Source organism: Vicugna pacos, chromosome 6, assembly GCF_048564905.1.
Source record: "Vicugna pacos chromosome 6, VicPac4, whole genome shotgun sequence".
NCBI classification, from domain to species: Eukaryota; Metazoa; Chordata; class Mammalia; order Artiodactyla; family Camelidae; genus Vicugna; species Vicugna pacos.
In genome coordinates, this window is record NC_132992.1 from 86,417,494 (window position 1) to 86,438,872 (window position 21,379).

General features: G+C 35.2%; 1 protein-coding gene across 3 annotated transcripts in view; it reads left to right on the forward strand.

The window, feature by feature from the left end:
• Positions 1–21,379, forward strand: part of PPP4R4 (protein phosphatase 4 regulatory subunit 4) — an 88,716-nt gene that overhangs the window by 53,774 nt on the left and 13,563 nt on the right. For 2 of the 3 annotated variants that reach the window (XM_072963643.1, XM_072963645.1), the window contains 10 exons: positions 3,701–3,822; positions 5,710–5,832; positions 6,842–7,011; positions 7,348–7,467; positions 8,754–8,831; positions 9,678–9,761; positions 10,360–10,542; positions 13,846–13,951; positions 15,433–15,580; positions 20,090–20,234. In XM_072963643.1, coding sequence (XP_072819744.1) covers positions 3,701–3,822; positions 5,710–5,832; positions 6,842–7,011; positions 7,348–7,467; positions 8,754–8,831; positions 9,678–9,761; positions 10,360–10,542; positions 13,846–13,951; positions 15,433–15,580; positions 20,090–20,234 — 1,279 coding nt within the window. The remainder of the gene's footprint in view (positions 1–3,700; positions 3,823–5,709; positions 5,833–6,841; positions 7,012–7,347; positions 7,468–8,753; positions 8,832–9,677; positions 9,762–10,359; positions 10,543–13,845; positions 13,952–15,432; positions 15,581–20,089; positions 20,235–21,379) is intronic. The other variant, XM_072963644.1, reaches the window with a different exon arrangement.

The following is a 21,379-nucleotide window of genomic DNA, read 5'->3' on the forward strand; positions in this document are numbered from 1 at the left end:
GGCCCCCACTACTGCACTGGGAGTCATGTTCCTAAGGCATTTGGGAAGAGGCCCAAGAACAAACAGTACAGAATTGGATTTGTAAGTTTATGTTTGCTGTGGCTCGCAAGGGAAGATTTACTGACCACTTTAGTTTAACCAGAAATGAGTACTATTATTTATTAGTAAGATGATCAGGAAGCAAAATTAAGAGATTCTTTTCAAGCTAGCCTATCCATATGAAACAGAAGCTTCAAAACACTAGAAAGCTACTATGGATAGTGCACCAGATTAGGATTAAAGAAGACAATTCATAGACTATCAGATTAATAGTGAACAGTATTAGAAGAGGTCATACACAATCCTTATAGGAAAGCAAGTGTGCTGAATAGACATCTCCTTGTACAGGGGTGACTAAAGAGAAAAAGGAAACAAACATGGGATCTACAGAAAGATCCTTCATTGTTGGAGGAGAAGAACATGCAGCATTCAGATTAGAAAGAAAGAACTTACTTTTGGAAAAGTTGATCAAACTTCTAATTATGGTGATATAGTAAACAAGATAGCCTGAAAATCCTTCCATTACAGTATGTGACAAAATTCAACATCCATTCATGCTAAAAACTCTCAGAAAGCTAGGGATGAAGGAAACCTCCTTAATCTGATAAAGGGCATGTATGAAAAACCTACAGCTAACATCATACTTACTGGTAGATATTGAATGCAGTCCCCCTAAGGTAAGAATGCAAGGATAGTTTTCATCACTTTTATTCAGTACTGTACAGGAGATTCTAGCCATTGAAACAAGGCAGGAAAGCAAAAACTTAGAAGGTCTAAAGATCTGAATGGAAGAACTAAAATATCTTCTATTTGTAGATGACATCACTGTTTACATAGAAAATCTTACAAAACAGCCATTAGAACTAATAAATGAATTTAAGGATGTTTCAGGATACAAGGTTAATACACAAAAATCAATTGTGTTTTTATATACTAGCAGAAGATATTTAGAAAATGAAAAATTTTAAATTCTATTTATTTAATTTAACAAAAGATGTACAAGATCCACACTGAAAACTCTACACTGAAAAAGCACAGAACAGTATTGAGAGAAATTTTTAAAAACAAACAAATAGATAAATACCATATTCATGGATTGGAAGGACTCAGTATTGTTAATATTGTTAAGATGTCAATTCTCCCCAAGTTGATCCAGCAATTCAGTGACGTCTCAACCCAAATTGTGCTTTTTGTAGAAAAACTGATTTTAAAATTTATATAGAAATGCAAATGACCTAGAAGAGCAAAAGCAATCTAAAAAAAAAGGACAAAGATCATACATTACCTGTTTTCAAGACTTATGATGAAACTACAGTAATCAAAAAAATGTAGTGTTGGTAAAGCATAAACATATAGATAAGTGGAACAAAAGAGAGAATCCAGAAATAGACCCACAAGTAAATGGTCAGTTGATTTTCAATAGAGTGTTAAAGCAATTCAATGAGAAAAGTCTTCAAAACTCATTACTTGGATAACTGGATGTTCATAAGGGAAAACAGTTAACACCAACTCTTACCTTTCACCATACACAAAGACTAACTTAAAATCTATAATAAACCTACATAAAGCTAACACTGTAATGCTTCTTGAAGAAAATATAGGAGAAAAATCTCTGCAGCTTTGGAGGTAGGCAAGGATTATTTAGATAAAAGTCATGAACTATGAAAGAGAAAATGTGATAATTAGACTTTATAAAAAAAATAAAGTTTACTCTTCAAAACAAAAAGTGAAGCCCGGAGTGGAAAACTTATTCATGACACATACATCAAGCTTGTATCCAGAATATATAAAGAACTCTTACAACTCAATGATACAGAACTCTTACAAACAATCTGGTTAAGAAATGAGCAGTATATTTTAACAGACATGGTACAAAGACATATGGCCAGAAAGCACATGAAAAGATGTACAACATCATTCGTCATAAATGGAATGCAAATTAAAACTGCAGTGAGATACTGCTACACACTTGCTAGACTGTGTAGTGTAAAAAGCCTGTTAATATCAAGTATTGATGAGGATTTGGAACAACTGGAATTCTAATACATTGCTGGTGGAGATGTGAAACGGTGGAACCTCCTTTGGAAAATTGATTGGCATTTACTTAAAAGTTAAACATACATCTATATGACCCAGCCATTCTACTCTTAAGTATTTATCCAAAAGAAGTGAAAATATATGTCCACAACAAGAGTTGTTTTACATATACATGTTTATAGCAGCTTTATTTGTGATAGCCCAAACTGGGACAATCCAAATGTCTATTCATAGGTAAATGGGAAAATCAAATGTGGCATGTCTGTACATTGGAATACTATTCAACAATAAAAAGGAGTCAAGTACTGATGTATGTGATATTACATCATGGATGAATCTCAGAACAGTGTGTTAAGGGAAATAAGCCAGACACTAAAGGGTATATACTGTATGATAAATACAAACTAATATATAGTGTATGTGTGTGTGTATATATATGTATGTGTATATGTGTGTGTATGTGTGTGTGTGTGTGTGTAGACTCATGATTGCCTTTGTCAGAGGCAAGCTGTAGAATTGGTTCTTGTCCTTTGCCCTTATTTTTGTCTTTTGTCAGATTGGAAGTCTGTTGATGAAGAGGGAACGTGTAGGGGAGGGCTGAGCAAAAACGCTTGAGGCAACTTCATATGGTGAAAAGAGATGGAGATGATTAGGTCCTCAGTATTTCTTCAGACCCAGTCTCCTTCGAACAGGCCAATGGAACAGGCACAGACAAATGAGAAGTTCCCTCAAATTGTTTTTGATGACCCAGCTAGCCATAGAACTCAGGATCGTCATCAGTATTTAAGCTGGAATGGAAAGCTACCATCAGAGGACCCCAAATCATAGCCAGCCCCTGGGTAGATTTGTATCACACAGCCAGACCCCAGAATTCCTGGATGGCTCTGGGCAAGCTTGCTTATTTCCTTCATTTTGTTATTCTTGACCCTTTGTTTTATCCTCTTTTAGTGTCATGAAAGGGTTAAATTGTAGTTACTAGCATCTAGACTGATAAAACTGGACTTCTGCAAAGATGATAGAATCAAGCTGTCTGTAGACTTCTATTCCATATGTTTCTGGCTGGTGCAGAATTTACACGCGAGGCAAGAGAAAGATATTCTCATAAATATATTAGTTTAGGCGGTATACAACCCACATCTACGTCTCCAAAAAATCACTCACCCATAATCCAGTTTGCAGAGAGAAAGTAATGAAAGAGGGAAAATATTTGTATCATATATGTAGGTCTACCATGATGCCTTATTTCTCCTCAACTTTTATAATGTGACAAATGGGCAAAGAAAATGAACAAATACATAATAAAAAAGAGATAGGCGTGGCTAATAAATACATATTCAACTTCATTGTTCAACCGCGTTTGCTGTCAGAGACATGCATTTACTTAATGAGTATATAATGAGCAGCTACCCTGAGCTGCCTACACACCCGTGCAGTTGCTGTTGATGTTTCTTCTGTTTATACCGTCGTGCTTTCCCAACCAGACTGCAAGCTTCCAGGGAGCAGGAGCCATATTTTTATGATTTTTCCTATTTCCTGCAGCACTTGGCTCAGTGAGTTGCTTTTAATAAGTTCTTGCTAAGCATTGATTGATTTGATTTATCTTCTTCCATTGCTTATTGTGCAGGACAGAACTTACAAAAAGTGTCGTGCTCCCTGAGTTAATAGAACTTTCTAGGGATGAAGGCAGCAGTGTGCGGCTCGCAGCTTTTGAAACTTTGGTTAATCTGCTCGACATATTTGATACAGGTAAATCTTCACGTGGACACGTCTTTGCATCTGAAGGCATCGCTTTCCATGTTTTGTGTCACTAATAAAGAGTAAAGGTAGCTGCAGGACGGAGTTTCTCACGTTAATTTCTATGATGAATGTTAAGCTTCCCTTCCCCTCTCCCTCGCTGTGGTCCTCTCTCTTCCGATGGCTTCTCTGCTGCTGCTTTTACCCTCGTGGCACCCGGTGTTGCTGCATATTCCATGCCACTCTAGTCTCTCATCAGCATTTAACTGACGAGTGTGTGAGGCTAAGAATTTGAGTTGGTAATAAGCTTCTAACTTGCTCAAGTAACTGACCGTAAGAGGGATCATGATCAGAGTAATGTCTAAATAGTTTTCTCTCCGTAATATTTTAATGCTAGAAATCTCACAGCCACGGAAGGAGAGATCTGGGATGGGGTATTTAGTGGGAATGGGCAAGGAGTATAAATCAAATCACAAAGACCATTAGTTGCTCTACTGAGTATGTGACTGGATTCTTGACTAACGTTGGACAATAGTTTATCAGTGCAAATTAGCCATTTTGATAGGGTGAAATCTGGAAGCGCAGATGTCAAGTACTCAGGTGCAGAACGCTGTTGTGTAACTGCAGGATTACATTTATTTGGATTAACAATATTTTAACTGATCGAGGAGAACTTCTTAAAGGTTATTGCAGTGCGTACATTTACGATGTGTGGATGTTACAGAATAGTCATTTAGGCTTTGATGAACCAGAGGAGTAAAAACTGTACTCCATGGTAAATGAACTAATGGATCTCCTTGTCCTGGTGATAAGGCACCTGCAGGCACCCAGACTAGAAACCCTGGCATCATCTCTGATCTCTTTGCTTTTCCTGCCCCACACTCGGTTATCACAGCTTTGTCCTAACTTGTGTTCATGGCTTTGTTTCCTGCTCTTCTTTCCCACTCCTCTGGGGCCTGGTGCTCCAGCTACACTTGCCATTGTCGTGGCATACCAAGTTCTCACACCTCTGGCCTTTCCATGTTCTCTTTTTTCACGCTCCCCTCTGTTTTTCTCCTAACCAGCTGCTTCTCCTTCTTCAGTGCCCAGTTCCAGTAGTGTCCTCACTGACATCTTTCTAAATCCCTTTACTATTGTCAGACCCTTAATAAAGTACCAATTCATTTCTGAAATTCAGAATATTTGGAATCAAAACTTAAATATTGTTAATATCAGAAACTTATGGCCTAAGCAGGCATACTCAAAGAATCAACTTACTTTTTAAAGAGTCATCTATATACAAGATCCTGTGGTAGCTCATGGTGAAAAAGATTGTGAAAATGAATATATGTATATTGATGTATGACTGAAAAATTGTGCTCCACACTGGAAATTGACACAACATTGTAAACTAACTATAACTCAATGAAATAGAAAAACTTTTAAAAAGGAAAAAAAAGTCATCTAAGAAGTAAAAGTGAAGAAGTTTGTTATAGAGAAGGTGATATAAACTGACTTAATTTCAGTCAAAAATGAAATGATGAAATGCAGCATGGTATGAGATGTATGCAGAAGAGAATTCCTGCTACTCGTGTGTTTATATTAGTACTGTTTTTTTATAGTTATTCAGATTCTCAATCATCTTAGCTTTTTAGTTTGTAATCACTCTTTATATTCTTTTCTATATGGCCTTTGCTGGCAAGTCCAAACGTTTCAGCCTGATATGAAAGTTTTTGATGATTTCCACTCTCCTTTCACCCCTTCTTAGTGTCATACCTTCATCATCATTGTTTTCAGATATTTTCTGTTACCCTGAGACCAACAGTAATTTTTCTCTCTGGAACTTATGTATATGCATCAATTTTCACATATGCAGTGTGGGCAGCTGAATCTAAACTATGTTTATTCTTTGTTTTCCAGATGACAGAAGTCAAACTATACTTCCTTTAGTGAAATCATTTTGTGAAAAATCTTTCAAAGCAGATGAATCAATTCTTATTTCCTTATCTTTCCATTTAGGAAAACTATGCCACGGACTATATGGTATGATATCTCAAGATAATAGGTCATTTTTCCCTCTTCTACCTTAGCCACTAAACTTCAGCTGTTCAGTTGTAAAACCTGCCTTTTAAGCATGTAATGTCTTAAGAGATCTTAGAATTTTGATAGCATAATTTAGAACACAGTTAGAAATAGCTTTTTCACTACTAGAGCCTATATGAAAGAACAATGGCAGAGTGAGGCAGGCACAGGCCTTGAAATTTCTGAATATGTTATATATATGTATTAGTTGGTATATGATAATAGAAGCTCAGGCATATTAACTATTGGTGCATAGTAGTGTACCCTTATTAGCTGTCTGCTGAGTGATTAATAGATACACGAGCAGTTCAGCTTAGAATGTGGAATAATACCGACACCTCTTGGCATTTTGAACATATTACTCACTTTTTAGCTTCCTAAAATAATGTAAGCATTAATTAAGTTACAACAATCTAGGAGAGTAAAACATTTTTATGTGGATTATAGACTTTTAATAGACTGTTGATAAAAAATATTCCAATCTATGATGAGTTCCTAGCTTGTGAAGCTAGAGTGGGAATGTGGAGCCAGTACATTGATCAAAAATATTTTGAGTTTACTTTGCCATCTTTTAGATTCAGTTTTTAAGCTCCTTCTTTGCAGACACATTTGCATGTCTTTTCTATAGACAACTTTAGAATATTTACCACGAGTAATTAGCAAGAATGGCTGCTATATTATTATTGTATTGACTCATTAGTGGTGCATGCTATGATGCATGCTGCAAAAATTAGTGTAAGCATAATTCCAATATTGCATAGTTTATACTATTGAAATTAAAATGAAAATATTATTAAAGTTAACATAAGGTGATGACCCATTAGATTTTTTTCACAAGTTTCTTCATTGTTGCTTTTATTTATAACTTCTAACCATTTATTTAAATATTTGGTTCCAATTATGTTTTTACTGCATTTTTCTTTTTTGTTTTCAATTAAAATGTTGAGCAAAGATTTTACATTTATTTTAGGAATTTTTACTCCAGATCAACATTTGAGATTTTTGGAGTTTTATAAGAAACTTTGTACATTGGGTTTGCAACAAGAAAATGGACACAATGAAAACCAGATCCCACCCCAAATCTTAGAGCAAGAAAAGAAATATATTTCAGTACGGAAGAACTGTGCTTATAACTTTCCGGTAATAAATTATACATTCGTATTGGCTGAACATTTTGATTATGACTTAAAAACATATGAATAGATAGCATTAAAAATATTGCCATATTTGACACTTGCTACTTAGCATTATGTCTGGTATTTATAGTAGGTGCTGAGTAAACATTGGTGTGATTTATATTTATCTCTATGTAGATAATTAGGATTATTTACATGCATTTAGATCTTCCAAATAGATTTCTGACTAAATTATGATTCAGAGGACGGGACTTCAATTTAAGGGAAATGGTATATTATTAGGTATTGACGCATGTTTTTCTTTCCTTCCTGCTCATCTTCTCCCTTCCACCTCCACCAGGCCATGATTGTTTTTGTTGATCCCAAAAACTTCCACATGGAACTCTATTCTACATTCTTCTGCCTTTGTCATGACCCTGAAGTACCAGTCAGATACACTATTGCTATTTGCTTTCATGAAGTAAGTCTGAAAAAGTGATACCACTTTACAGTTGTTGTAATTCTGTCTACTCGATGATTTTTTTGATATTTTGTACTCTTGTCTTTACAGATTTATTAAAAGCTATAGACTCCATTTCTCTTTCATATTCTAGTCTTAAATGTAAAAAAAAATTCCCGTAACTCTCTGTTTAGAATGTTTACAGAATTCATTTACATAAATATAATATATTCACTTATCATTTATTAATCCATTCATTCACTGTATCTATGCTAAACGCTTACTTTAAGCTAGGCGTTGTGGTGTGGATGTGGCTGTTGCAGATTTGGAAGTAAAATCAGTTTTTATATGCCTTATAATATTTATATTTAACTTTATACCTAAACTTAAGAATTTGAGAACAAATGGAAAATTGAGAGATATATTATTTAAATTTACAGTTTTTACTGCAAATGGATTGTGTTTCATGAGCATAGCTCTTAGATTTAGCCATTACAAAACCTCTGCATAATGTAAGCAAAAATTAATTTAAGCTTTATGATGAGTATAATTAACTTTTTAACTGTTGAGGTTGAAGTTTGGGATATAATTCTTGAGTGATTGCAGTAAGTATGTGTATGCTGTAATTGCAGTAAACCTGTATAAACTACAACTTCAAAACATTCACATAAAAATGTGCAAGTGATATAATAAAATATTTCCTTCCTTTATAAGAGGTGTAATAAGTATTCTGATTCTCAGTGGGAATATTTTTACCTTTGCTTGTCTGGAGGGGAAAAAAAAGAAGTTTCAAAAGGAGTTGGATTAGTTTAGACTCTTCCAGCTCTTCTCATGCTGATTGAGGTCTTTGATGGGAAAAGTCTTCCAAGTTCTGCTTGCTAAGGAGTTTTCTCTATCCCCGTATAGCTGCTGGCCTTCGGCAGGACTTGCCCTCTCTGGGAGCTCTGAACTGGGGTGAATGCTCGTAAGGCTGGGCTCTAAGACTTTAAAATATGAACTAGAGGCATCTGTGGGCAGGCATACTATTGCTTGTGATAGGAAAATTATGACTGATTAATCCATTCTTCTGCACTTCCCACCCCACCTGTGAGCTTCCCCACCCTCGTATGTCCATACACTCCAGCCTGTTAGGAAGCAGACTGTAAGCTGGTTATGTATGTAGTTAATTTTTCTAGAAATCTAATTTTATATTTGTATTGTAGTCCCATTTTAGAAGAAATGAGCAGGGATTAGTTTTTAAAATTGCAACTGTAACTTTCATACGTCTAATAGTCTCAAATCTGAGAGTCTTTATTGCTACATTTTAGGTGTCTAAACTTCTGAATTCTGGAGTATATTTGATACATAAAGAACTAATAACATTATTACAAGATGAGTCACTGGAGGTAATATCTTCTTACTCTTTGGGTTTTACTTCTTTTATGTTAAGTCTGAATATATTGATGCCTTTTTCCTTTTTTTTTTTTTTTCCTCTGCTTCTTGGGAATTGCATGAACACTGATAGCTGACTAGTCCCAAAAGCTTCAAGTCAGGGAACCACTATATTATAGACTAGAAATTGGGAAGATCTTTTAAAAGTATTAGGTTTTAAAGTATATATTTTATCTGTTTGTTAAGGAAAATTTTGGATCTGTCAAAAAGTAGACAGGCAAAAGAGTACCTTTGGTTCTAATCACTGTTTCTATTTTCTTATATTTTTTCATTTTCTATTTTTTCTATATAAAGGTTTTAAAAATTTTACACAATGTAATCATATGTTATATCACATTTTATGCCTTTTAATTTCTCTTAGCATTGTTTGGAGAGGGGAGGCTTTACTTAATTTTGATGCTGTATTTAATATATCCTATTCACCCAAATGACTACTAGCTTGCCAAAGCTCAACCCCTCAACATTAGACATCACTGAGGGTGTCGTCGACTTAAGCTGCCTTTCAGAAGTTGGGAGGCAGTTTTTAAGCATGTTGTTTGGCTGTCTCAGATCTAGACCATTTGAATAATTTCAAGAGGCAGACATACTAATCTCTTTTCAAAGGGAGTTTGATCAAGGCAGTTGATAATGTTTCTAAGATGTTCCAGCAAGAAGGTGACTGAGCAAGAAAATAGAAACGCCCAAAATTCTCTTTGGTAAATAACACCATTTCTGTGTAGAAATTGACATGTAAGTTAACTAGTCTAAGATTAGAAAAACCTTGCCATCACACAAAGGGTAATTAATATCTCTATTAAAAGGTACTAGATGCTCTCATAGATCATCTTCCAGAAATCCTGGAACTTATGTCTACTGGTGGAGAAAGCAGTGTTCAAGAAAATAAGGTAAATTCCATGTATCAGAGAAGTTTCTGGACGTTACATGGATTTCCTTACTCTGCAGAGCTGTTGTGAGGAATCAGTGAAAGAATGTGTGAAAAACATTTAAAATAGTGCTTGCCACGGAGTAGGTGCTCAGTAAACGTCTGTTGGAGTTTGAACAGCTTGAATTTCCTCTACAATATTTGTATTACCATGATCCTTATTTATTGTCCTTGGGGTTTACATTCATATTTTCTGTTTTTATTAGCATTAATTATTATTCTCAGAATAGCAACTGATGAGAACAAAAGAGTAGGAATTTAGAAGGTCAGTTTGCTGACAGTGAAATATAATAAATTTTACTTTAATTAGAAGAGATGAGTCCCAGTCTCTTTCAAAATTTTGTTTCCAGTAATCATAAATTTTACTTATAGATTTTTAAAGAAGTATTTGATTTCACTAAACAATTATCTTTCCGTGACAACTGAGATGCCTCTTAAGTTCAGAAATGAGCAGGAGTTTTCCCTTCCCCAGTGTATTGTGAGACTGAATAATTTGGCTGAATGCTGCAGCTGATTTATTTAATTACCTTTGATTCTCTCTGATGTGTTTTCTTCTTCAGTTATCATCTCTGCCTGACTTGATTCCAGCTCTCACAGCTGCTGAGCAGCGAGCTGCAGCCTCGTTAAAGTGGAGAACTCACGAGAAGCTGCTCCAGAAATATGCCTGTCTGCCACATGTCATATCAAGTGATCAGATTTATTATCGTTTCTTACAAAGAATGTTCACAGTCATGATGACAAATGTGAGCCTGGTATCTTTTATAAACTGATTTTCTCTTGAACTCATGCCTGTTTTGGAATTAACCAGATTCTTTACATTCTTGACATAGAGCAACAAACTCGTGTCCTTCTGTCTGGGGGAGGGGGAGGGTTGCTCTTGCCTCCTCATAGGTTCTCCTTTTGATCAGCTGCTTCCTAACTGGAGAGACGGAAGAACGGGGGAGTGTTAACACACTCACTTCAAGCTTGATACACTTCTTTTCAAGGAGAAGGCTGGTAGGAGTAGTAAACTCAACTGCAAAGTGCCTTCTGCTCCGATGTACACCTTTCATGCATGGTGGCCTCAGCTATGCCCCTTTGCCTTAAGGGTATCCCTTAAGCCCCTTAATATTTGTTTGGTTACGTTTTCTTTTATAGTGCCTACACAGGGGCTTGTAACAGATAACATTTATATAAAAAACATGGATGCCCCACTATATAGATAACCTTAAAATTAGGGGTAAAAGAGGCTATACTCAAATTTTCCCATAGAGTAAGTTTTTTTTTTCATAAAAATTTCCAGAGAGGATTATTTAACCCACAGTTCACTGTACTTTGAATATGACATCCTACTACCATTTTTTAAGTATAAAAAGTTCCACATAATGTGTATGTTTCAGAAAATATTTAAAAAGTATTTTGAATTCTCACTGTTCTCAAAGAAAGGGAGATAATGAAATCTAGTAGCCGTCTCAAAAACCCCAAATCAGTTTTATCTTCAAAGATTAAAAAGAGAAAAAAAATGACATTACTGGTGTCACACATAGGCATATACTTAACTAGAATAACATAGGCATATACTTACGAACTAACACCTCTACATGAAGTATGTTTCCTGTATCCAAGCAAAGCCTAGATGTAGAAGGTCATTTCACAGATGTAATCATCTTAAAAGTGCTATCGACAATGATAACTTCCTTATCAGAGGGTAATGTGTGAATGTCCTACATAGAAAATTTCACATAAAATCAAGCAGGATTTATTGATTACTTTATCCAGCAATTAGTTATTTGAGTGTGTGCTATGTGTCAGGCAGTGTTCTAAGAGCTGGGGGTATAGGAGTGAACAAGACAGACAGAATCCTGCTCTATGGACCTTGCGTTCTAAAGTGATGGTGGTGGGCAAAATGATAAATAGTAAAATAAAATAAGTATATTAACTGTTGGTGATAAGTGCTGTGAAGTTTGATCTTAATTGTTTGTCTCAACCTAATTACTTAGTCGGCATCCTTGTGTTTAGAAAATTTCCATATTTTTAGCTTCTCTTATCAGGAAAGAGAAATGATTTACAACATAGTGTGAAGAAAATGCTTTTAAGCCTGAGAGATTTGTTTTATGTTTTCTTTTACATGGAGGTAATTCCACACTTAAAAGGAGATGCATGATTACTGTGGTACATTTTCCATGATCAGAAAAGACACATATAGTCTGTTTCAATATTTTCTGGAGGATTTGTATTTTCAGTTTCACATCTAATGGTCATAATAGTCATTCATTCATTTAACAAAATTTATACTTAGTATGTGCCAAGTACTGTTCTGGATGCTAGGAACACAGTGGTGAATGGGAGAGACAAAGGACCTATTCTCATAGAACTTTATATGAGCAGGTGGTGACAGCTCTGTTAGTCCACTGCAGAATTACATTTTCTCTGGTGTGGTCTGTGTTGTGATCTGAACACTTCAACACTCTAAATACCCAGTTTCCCATCGACCTTTTGTCCATTAGCTTTTGCATCCATTGATGATCCTTGCCTGAATTTAGCTATTTCATTAGAACTTGCAAAAGAGTGATTTTTAAAATTCTTTCATTTTTTTCTACATTTTTATGGCATTCTTCTGTGGAGAAATGCTTTTTTCATCTATTTGGGTAGTTTGATTGCCCTAAGATATATTTCCTAATGTAAAGACAGAGTAAATTGTTACTTTCCCCCCTCTAATTATCAATTTTCAGAGCTAGGAGTTGGTGCAGTAGCCAGTGCCAATGATAACAAATGAATTTTGTTTTTGGTTTTCTCTCTTTCTTTTGGATCTTTTAGACTCGTATTTTTATATTAAATCATATTTTAGTCAATTGCATTCATTATTCACGTGCTCAGATTGTCACAGCTTCCTTAAGCTGGCTTTAATGTGTTTTGTTAAGATTATGTTTACCTTTGATTTCTGGCCCAAATGATAACTTACCTTACACTATGAGGTACAATATATGCATATTTTCATATGATTAGTATTTATGCATTGGAAATCCTATTAGTATATACGAAATGAAAGAAAAGAGTAACATGGTTTTATTTAGTTCATTTATCTAAAATTTGCTTTCCTTAATTCTATTGATATTTCTGTTTATGTACATTTCTTAAATTTTCTGTTCTAATTCACAATGACTATTCTTCTTTTACATTCACCAGAGTAAAAACCCCACATGGAATGGTGCTCAATAGAATGAAAATAGCTTGTATAAAATATGAGGTAGCAGGCACTACTCTCTCAGTAATGTATCATTTTTTCTACTTGAATTTCAAGGATCCCCAGTGTAATAGTCTGACTCTTCAAGAATTGGATATTGTAATATTTATATGTAAGTCAAGATGGTGAACATGAATTTATACTGGGTGCAGTGTACCTGGTTGAGAGATTTTTCTCTAATACATAGTTTGAACCCAAACCCAGTAAAGATGGATGGTTGAATTCATGTAGAATTAAGATTCTGCTGAGTGGTGTGACAGAAATTGAAAAGACAAAGGAGTTTAAAATACTAGTAAGAGTGGTTGATATGGTGTCCTGGGTTCTCAGCCTTACCTGTGTCATGGACCAGGGATCTCAATGAATGGTATTAAGGTGGAAGAGGCAGAAGTGAGCCAGAAGGATCTGAAGGGTACGTGATCATGGGATCTGAGTTTATATTTTAGAAGTGGCCCATTTTTGGTGGTGTATCTGACACAGGGTATGTTCTAGCAAATGTTAGTTGAATAAATTGAATGGCAAGGTCCAGAGGATGAGTAAGAGAATGGGTGGCTGGGTTGGTAAGGAAATGAGAGTTAAATATAAATCAAACCTGGATGATTTGGAAGTGACTGTGCCAAATTACGTTAACTTTGCAATGCGATGGATTAGTTGATTTGCCTGAGTGATAGTAACATTAAATTAGGAAGACACTTTCTCAGTTATTTGAGAGGCAGACAAGCACTGCTTTTACTTTTACCCAATAAGTTAAAATTGATTTGTGGGGCCGAATTACTCAGAGTATGTACTATTAGACTGGGCTAATTGTCTTTCTTATTTCTTTAAGAATGTCTTACCTGTCCAAAAGGCCGCTTCAAGAACTCTATGCATTTTTCTACGTTATAATCGTAAACAAGAACAGAGACACGAGGTCATTCAAAAATTAATTGAACGTAAGTAATCATTGTCTCTTATTTTGAAAAAATAGAAAGTAAACAAATTGGTTGGACTTAGTTAGATATGACATACATTACATATCATTTTGCCGTGAATAATTAGGCCGACACTGGTAAATATCTAGAGTATGTTAATATTTTGAGTTTTGTTAGCTAATTCTTTTGGTTTGTTTCAGAAGTCTTTGACAGAATCAGATCTGTGATGAATGAAAGTAATAATTACTCTAGGCTGCCTTTCTATACTTGAATTTCTACAGAAATTAAAATATTTATACTTATTGTTGAAAGCCTACTTTCTACCCTAATGAATAGAATTTCAAACTAAAATAAAAGTAGAATATCCATGAATCTAATAGTTTGTTTTATGTTCCTATTATAAATACTACAGAATGTTGGGGTTTTTTTTCTTTGAAAAGACGATAGTACACACAAATGTGAATCTGATGAGCCTAGGTGGTTTATAATGTCTTAAAAATTGTCAGTTAATAAATGCAAATTTATTTTAATTTGCTGTGGACTAAAATCAAGACAAAAGCCTTTCATTAAAGTGTTAATTTTAGGAATAGTGGTGCACATCTATACATACTTAGTGAATTTGTTAATTACTGTATTCTGGCTTTGACCATGGTGTCTCAATGGTTGTTAAACTCTGTTATCCAGCATAGGCAGGTAATGGGATTTTCTGGTTGTTAGAGTTTACCATTTTAAATATGGATCACCACTTTTCAAAAAATTAGAGTTCATAAAATTCCATTTAAGAAAAATTATACTCAGTATGCTTTGATCTTTCTCTTTTTTGCTCTATTTTAATTGAATTTTCATTTTTCAGTAGTAGAACCTCACATTTAGAATAAGTTTTATTTTGAATAGAGGTTCTGTTTGGTTTTAAATATTAAGAGTTTTGCTTTTAAGTATTTATGTAATAAGGGAGAAAAAAATTATCCTTTAAGTATTGACCTGAATTATTTTCAGTAATACTGTGTTTATGTATGACTTTCACTTCAAAGCATTTTTAAGGAAATGAGAGGAAGAAAACCATTAATTTGACTGCTCAAAGATATTGAACTTATGCAGACCTGCATTTGAATTCTAGCTCTGCACTTTCCAGCTCTGTACCCTTATCTTTTAGGAAGGATAAATGTGTGCTCATCCAATTGGATTACTTTTCAGGACTTAATGAGATAATATGTATAAAGTATTTAGCACATAGTGGGTAATCCAAAAATAATAGATATAGTCATTCAATATTTAATAAATGCTTATGTAACTGAATGCAATGTTTAATAATATTTTTCTGTTTTTTGAGTTATTAATTTGGGGGTCTACAAATATGGACATATATAATATGATTTTTCTCTTATCTCTTGTTTTTGCTAAACAAATTGTGGGTATAAAAATTTGTCTTGGACTTTGATTTTGTTACATATAATTTCATGTAGGAAAAGTTAAATTCATAATTTTTTTGTTGTTGTTTCTAGAATTGGGCCAAGGAAAAAGTTACTGGAATAGACTCCGATTTTTGGATACTTGTGAATTTATTATAGAGATCTTTTCCAAATCATTTTTCTGTAAATATTTCTTTCTACCTGCTATTGAACTGACACATGATCCAGTAGCAAATGTGAGGTATGGTACCAACCCAAGAAAATATTTAAAACAATTTTTTAATGTGTTTACTATAATGAATATATGCAAAAGCATTTTCTCAGTTGATTAAAATAATTAAATAAAGAATTTATACTTGTTTTGAAATTCTTGGTAGTCTTAACTGAGCCTCCGTGGGATTTGGAAGCATAATTTGGAAGCATTGTCTCAGGTCTTTAGCTTATTGGGTTAACAGAGTGGTAGTCGAAACCAGACTGAAAGGCTTCTCCGGCCACTGGGATACACACACTGGCACCAAGAGAAGACTGAGTAGATGTGATTAATTTATCTATCTTCTAAAACTAGAGGAAAAAGTTCAAAGTTGGTTTGGAGAAAATCTGCCCATTTTTATGGGCCCATTTGTCCAGAGAAGTAGGACTGCCTCGATGTCTTTTTCTTGTCTTTTTCCTCTGTTCAACTGTCTCACATTTTCAAAATCCAGTAAATGTTACTGGAGTTGATTAATTAATTGTGAAATTAGATGAAACAGTCCTTTAAAATGGCTTGCTTGGAACCTGAAAAAAGAATAAATATATTTTGCATTTTTTTCTCCCTAAATAAATACATTAATTTTTTTTAAATTATGGTATAACATACAAAATGTAAAATTTACCATTTTACTCATTTTATACAATTCAGTGGCATTACGCGCACACATACACTGTTTCTTTTTTTAGTTGAGATATAGTTGATTTACAGTATTGTGTTACTTTCAGGTGGACAGCAAAGTGATTTGGTTATACATATACATATATATACATATATATTCTTTTTTCAGTTCTTTTCCATTGTAGTTTATTACAAAATATTGAATATAGTTCCATATGCTAAAAGTAAATCCTTCTTGTTTATCTATTTTATATATGGTAGTGTGCATCTGTTAATCCCATATTCTCAATTTATCCCTCCCCTCTTCCTGTTTGGTAACCATAGTTTGTTTTCTATGTCTGTGAGTCTGTTTTGTAAATAAGTTCATTTGTACTATTTTTTAGATTCTACATGTAAGTGATATCATATAATATTTGTCTTTCTATCTGTCTTTACTTCACTTAGTATGATAATCTTTAGATCCATTCATGCTCTGCAAATGGCATTGTTTCCTACTTTTAATGGCTGAGTAATATTCCATTGCACAAACTGTTTCTTAAGAGTTATTTGTGCATTTCATAGGGAATTGAAGAGAATTTTAAACTATCAGCCATTAGATTTCTGTATTTGTGTTCTCTGTCTCTGTTCTGAATTTGAGGAACTCAGCTCCATAGGAGACACAAAGTGAGTTGGCCATGTCTTTCTGAGCAGAATTTCAGAGCTCCCTGCTGACTTTTCCCACACTAGCCATGCTTCATGCTAGTTTCATGCTGTGTGACATATGTGCATCTTTTATGAACAACTGAAGTGAATTATAGGCAACATGTAACCATTTAATACTTTTTAATGGGAAGAATTGGCCAGGCAATTAAGCATAGACTGATAGTGTTGCTGTTGAGAGAAAATATACCAAGAAGAATTATCAAAAAATGTTGACAAGTTCAGCCTAAGAATGCTGGGAGCATTATTTAAGGGAAACAAATCTGGAGATTGGTTTTCTTTTGTATTATTAGTGTGAGAAAATGTGGAAAGCACAACTGCATTGGGTGTAGTATTTTGTACATCTAACCTGTGCTATATAAATGACAGCTGAGGTTTCCCTGACTTGAGGTTTAAAGTAAATTTAAAGTGATTTAAAGTAAATTGAAATACCCAGTTGATAATTCTTTAGCGTTTATTTCTTGGTAAATAACTATTGGATCCAACCACATTGTTAACCTTTTGCAAATTGACGTTTTAATTCTAGAAAAAAACAGCTTCCAATGTGATGAATTATCACTTACCAAGCAGTTACAAAAATTAGTTGAAAGGAAATGAAATCATCTCTACTTGAGTCAACATGACTAATGGCATAGTGTTGACTCAAAGAGAAAGCAACCTGTCAATTCAAAAACCAAATGGAGATGAATTGAGTGTTGCTCCATGAATTTTGGTGGTTTTTTGAGTAAGAGATCGTTGTATAGCAATTTGTCTTGGTTCTCACTTGGTTTCCTGCTTGGGCAGCTGCCAGACAAACAAATGGGTCCAGCAGCACCATATACTAACTGGCTTCTGGATACAAAAGCCTTTGCCTAGCACTGTAGAGATACACAGATAGACTGAAAGCCTCATGGGTGAGAGTGGGAAGTTGGGAGGAGAGTTCCTGGAGCCACACTGTCTGAGCTGGTTTCCAGCTCTGCACTAGCTGTGTGTCTGGGCAAGTTACAAAACCTCTGTGCATCAGTTTCCTTGGTGTCTAATTCATAGGGTGTACTGAGGAATAAATAACCTGAGATAAGGTCCATAAAGAATTTAGCTTACCTGAAAGGCATGATCCCTAATCTCAGAATCTTCATAATCTCCTGGGCTCAGTATTCTCATAGAGATAAGTCACTACTAAGGCTTCCCATGTCTTCTATTGAATGTTTTGTTTTCAAAATCTGCCTTGGGTTATAAAGAATGAAGTGTGCATAGACTGTTGATTGTTTTTGTTTTTCCTTAAGTGAATGTTTAACATTTAAATTCACTGAGTCTAGACAATACTAAGGCTAGAAAAAGACTATTGGTATTCAAAGGAGCCCTCTCTTCAGCTGTTAGAATTGAAAACAATTCTCTTTGGGGTAATTGGGACCCCTTAATTGGACAGAGCATCGCCGTGCTTAGCAGAATCCATGGTGAGTGCTGAGTAAGTTTGAGACTTTGAGACTATTATTGCTATGTACAGAGATGAAAATTCTAGAAGTTCTTCTTCTGCTTTTTTGCTTTGAAAAAAGGAAATTTTGTTGTATGTGAAGAATCCTCAACTGAATGCTCATCTGAGAAATCATCCTGGGTACTCCAGAAATGGGACTTACTTGTCTCAAGGTTTGGTATAGAAATAAAAAAGTAGTATCTGGAGAGCACGCAGATGAATGAATGAATGAATGAATACTGCAGCCAAAAATTAGACCACCACCTGGCATCCCTGTCTAAAACCAGCCCTGGCAAAGCAGTTGAATGTTAGCTTAGCAAAGCAGAACTTTTTCTGCGCTGCCTTTTCCTAGGAAGTTGTTTTTTCATTTTTGGGGGTTTTTTTGTTTGATTGATTTTTTTTAACACTTTCCTGGATGTCCTCTCGCCTCTCTGGAATTCTGCAGTCTGCTCATTGCTTCCTCACCAACCCAGTGCAGACTGTGGTGGTGCCGCAGATGCTCTCCTCTTATCTCTTCCCAAACTGCATCTCCTGCCTTGGTCATCTCTCCAATCTCATGGCTAACCAGCATCTGTATGCTGAAGATTCATGGCTATAAGTCTCTAGCATGGATGTCCACCCAGAACAGAAGACTCATTGAGTCAACTGCCCACTGGTATTTCCACTGACTGTCTAGTACGCACCACAGACTTTATCTGTACAGTTAAATCCCTGCCTTCCTCATCGGTACTTGCTCCTTCTGCAGTCTTCTCCGTATCAGTAAATAACCATTTCATCTTGCCATTTGATCAGGTCCAAACTTTGACTTCCTTTCTGCCACCCCACTTCCGATCCCTCAGCACATCCTGCTGCTTGTAAAGTAATTCAGAATCAAACCAATTCTTACCACATCAACTGCTGTCACTCTGGTTCAAGCCACCATCAAATCTTGCTGAATTATTGGAATAGTCTCCCCTATTCTGTCCCCTCTGTCCTTGACTACCTACAGTCTCATCTCAACACAGCAGCCAGAGGATATTTTCAAAATGTTAAGTCATATCATTTCACTCTGCTGTGCAGAACCCCCCAGGGCTTCTCACTGCACTCAAAATAAAAACCAGTCTCCAAATCCTGGCTTGCAAGGCCCTGGATGACCTGGCTTCCTACTTTCACTCTGAGGTCTGCTGGTAATCTCGCTTTCGCTGTGTTCTAGCCACTCTGGCCAGTTTGCTAATTTTGGCCAGCTTGTTAACTTGGCACAGCTCCTAAGGCAAGCTCCCCCTATAGGGCATTTGCTGTTACTGTCACAGTCTTCTCTAGATACTCATATGGCTTAGTTCCCAGTTTAAGTCTTTGCTTCAGTGTCATCTTTTCAGTGAAACCTTCACTGAAACCCTCTCTGACTGCCTGTTTTAAACTTGTCATCCCCCTCCTCTGGTTCTTCTTCATCTTCTTCCCCTGCTTTGTTTTTCTCCGCAGCACTTAACCACTATTTGACATTTTGCTTTTGTGTTTATCCTCTCTCCTACCCCTATCCTAGAATGTAATCTCCGGGAGAGCAGAGAATTTTGTTGGTTTTATTCACTGTGGTATCTCATCTCAACACCGAGAATAATGCATGCTTGACTCATACAGACACTCCATAGACATTTGTTGCATAATAAATTAACTCTCAGGCTATCTGAAGCTTGATTTTTTTTCCAATTTTATGTACCTATTATTCTTAGTTATTAAATTCACTCAATTTTTTATAGAATGAAACTTTGCTACTTGTTGCCCAAAGTGAAATCTACTCTGAAGATCCCTGCAGATAAGCATCTCCTTCAACAGTTAGAAATGTGTGTGAGAAAACTCCTCTGTCAAGAAAAAGATAAAGATGTTCTGGCTATTGTGAAGAGAGTAAGTATCACTCTTGCCACAACGTTTGCCTTTCTTGCATTAAGATAATGTTAATCACAGCTTCACTATTTTAGCTTGATAGGATAGCTCTGTGTTAAAATATTTCTATCATTGCTAGAGTAGTAAGAATTAGTCACTGATTTGGTTGATGTGTGTTCCAACTGGATATGGAAGTTCCTGCTAAAGGGCACCGAGACAAACCTTCATTACTGGTAATATGAGCTCTATGAGAGAGCTCAGCACATTTTAGGTACTCGGTAAATACTGTTCAGCCAGTAGTGAATACTTCATTCACCAGACTACTTATAAGTGCTTATAATCCAGGGAAACTTTGTTGGTAAAGTCAGGAAAGTCACATTTGATAAAAACTTAGCCCTGGAAGGGATGGAAGGGCCTTTAGTGATCTGTTTTGACTTTGCAGAAGCTTTAGACCTAGAAATGTTAAGTGTCAGCTTCAGATCACATTAGCGAGTGGCAGAGCCCTGGCTGGAATACGGGTCCCTCACCCTGAGTGCATTCCTTTTTCAGTTAGGAACATTGTGGGTTTTAGTTTGTTTTGTTTTAGCACGTGATCTTACATGAACTGTTTGGCAATGTTGGAAAACTAAAACAGTAAAAATTTAGGTTAGTGAAGTCAAATCTTAAAATACTTTATAGTCTTCAAAAAATTTTAGCTGAATATGTAATATTATAAGATTAAGTCAAATTAAAGCCATTACTTTTGTGAATCTGACTGTGAACTTCAGGACACATAGTTTTTGAGCATTTATTTTTAGTGAGAGAATTTAATTTATTAATGTCAAATAAGTTGGTGTCAATGGTGAGATAAAAAGAGAAGACTTTGATTTTTTTTTCTCTTTTTTTCCCTAGAGATCATTACTAGATGTTGCTTAAGGAAATTTTTTAATAAAGTAGTTTCATAACTTATCATTAATTAGTATATTTTATTTTACTGAAGTGTGAGTTCCTCTTTCATTAGCTGAAATAACCAGAAATATCCAGAGTCTGGACATGCATCTAAATCTAAAAACATGTATGCATACATTTGTTTCTACCAGACATTTCTGTCCTTACCATTTAATTCCAGAAGTGTATGCAATGGAATTAACCTTCAAAATAATAAACACAAGACAGCTAGTTACTTT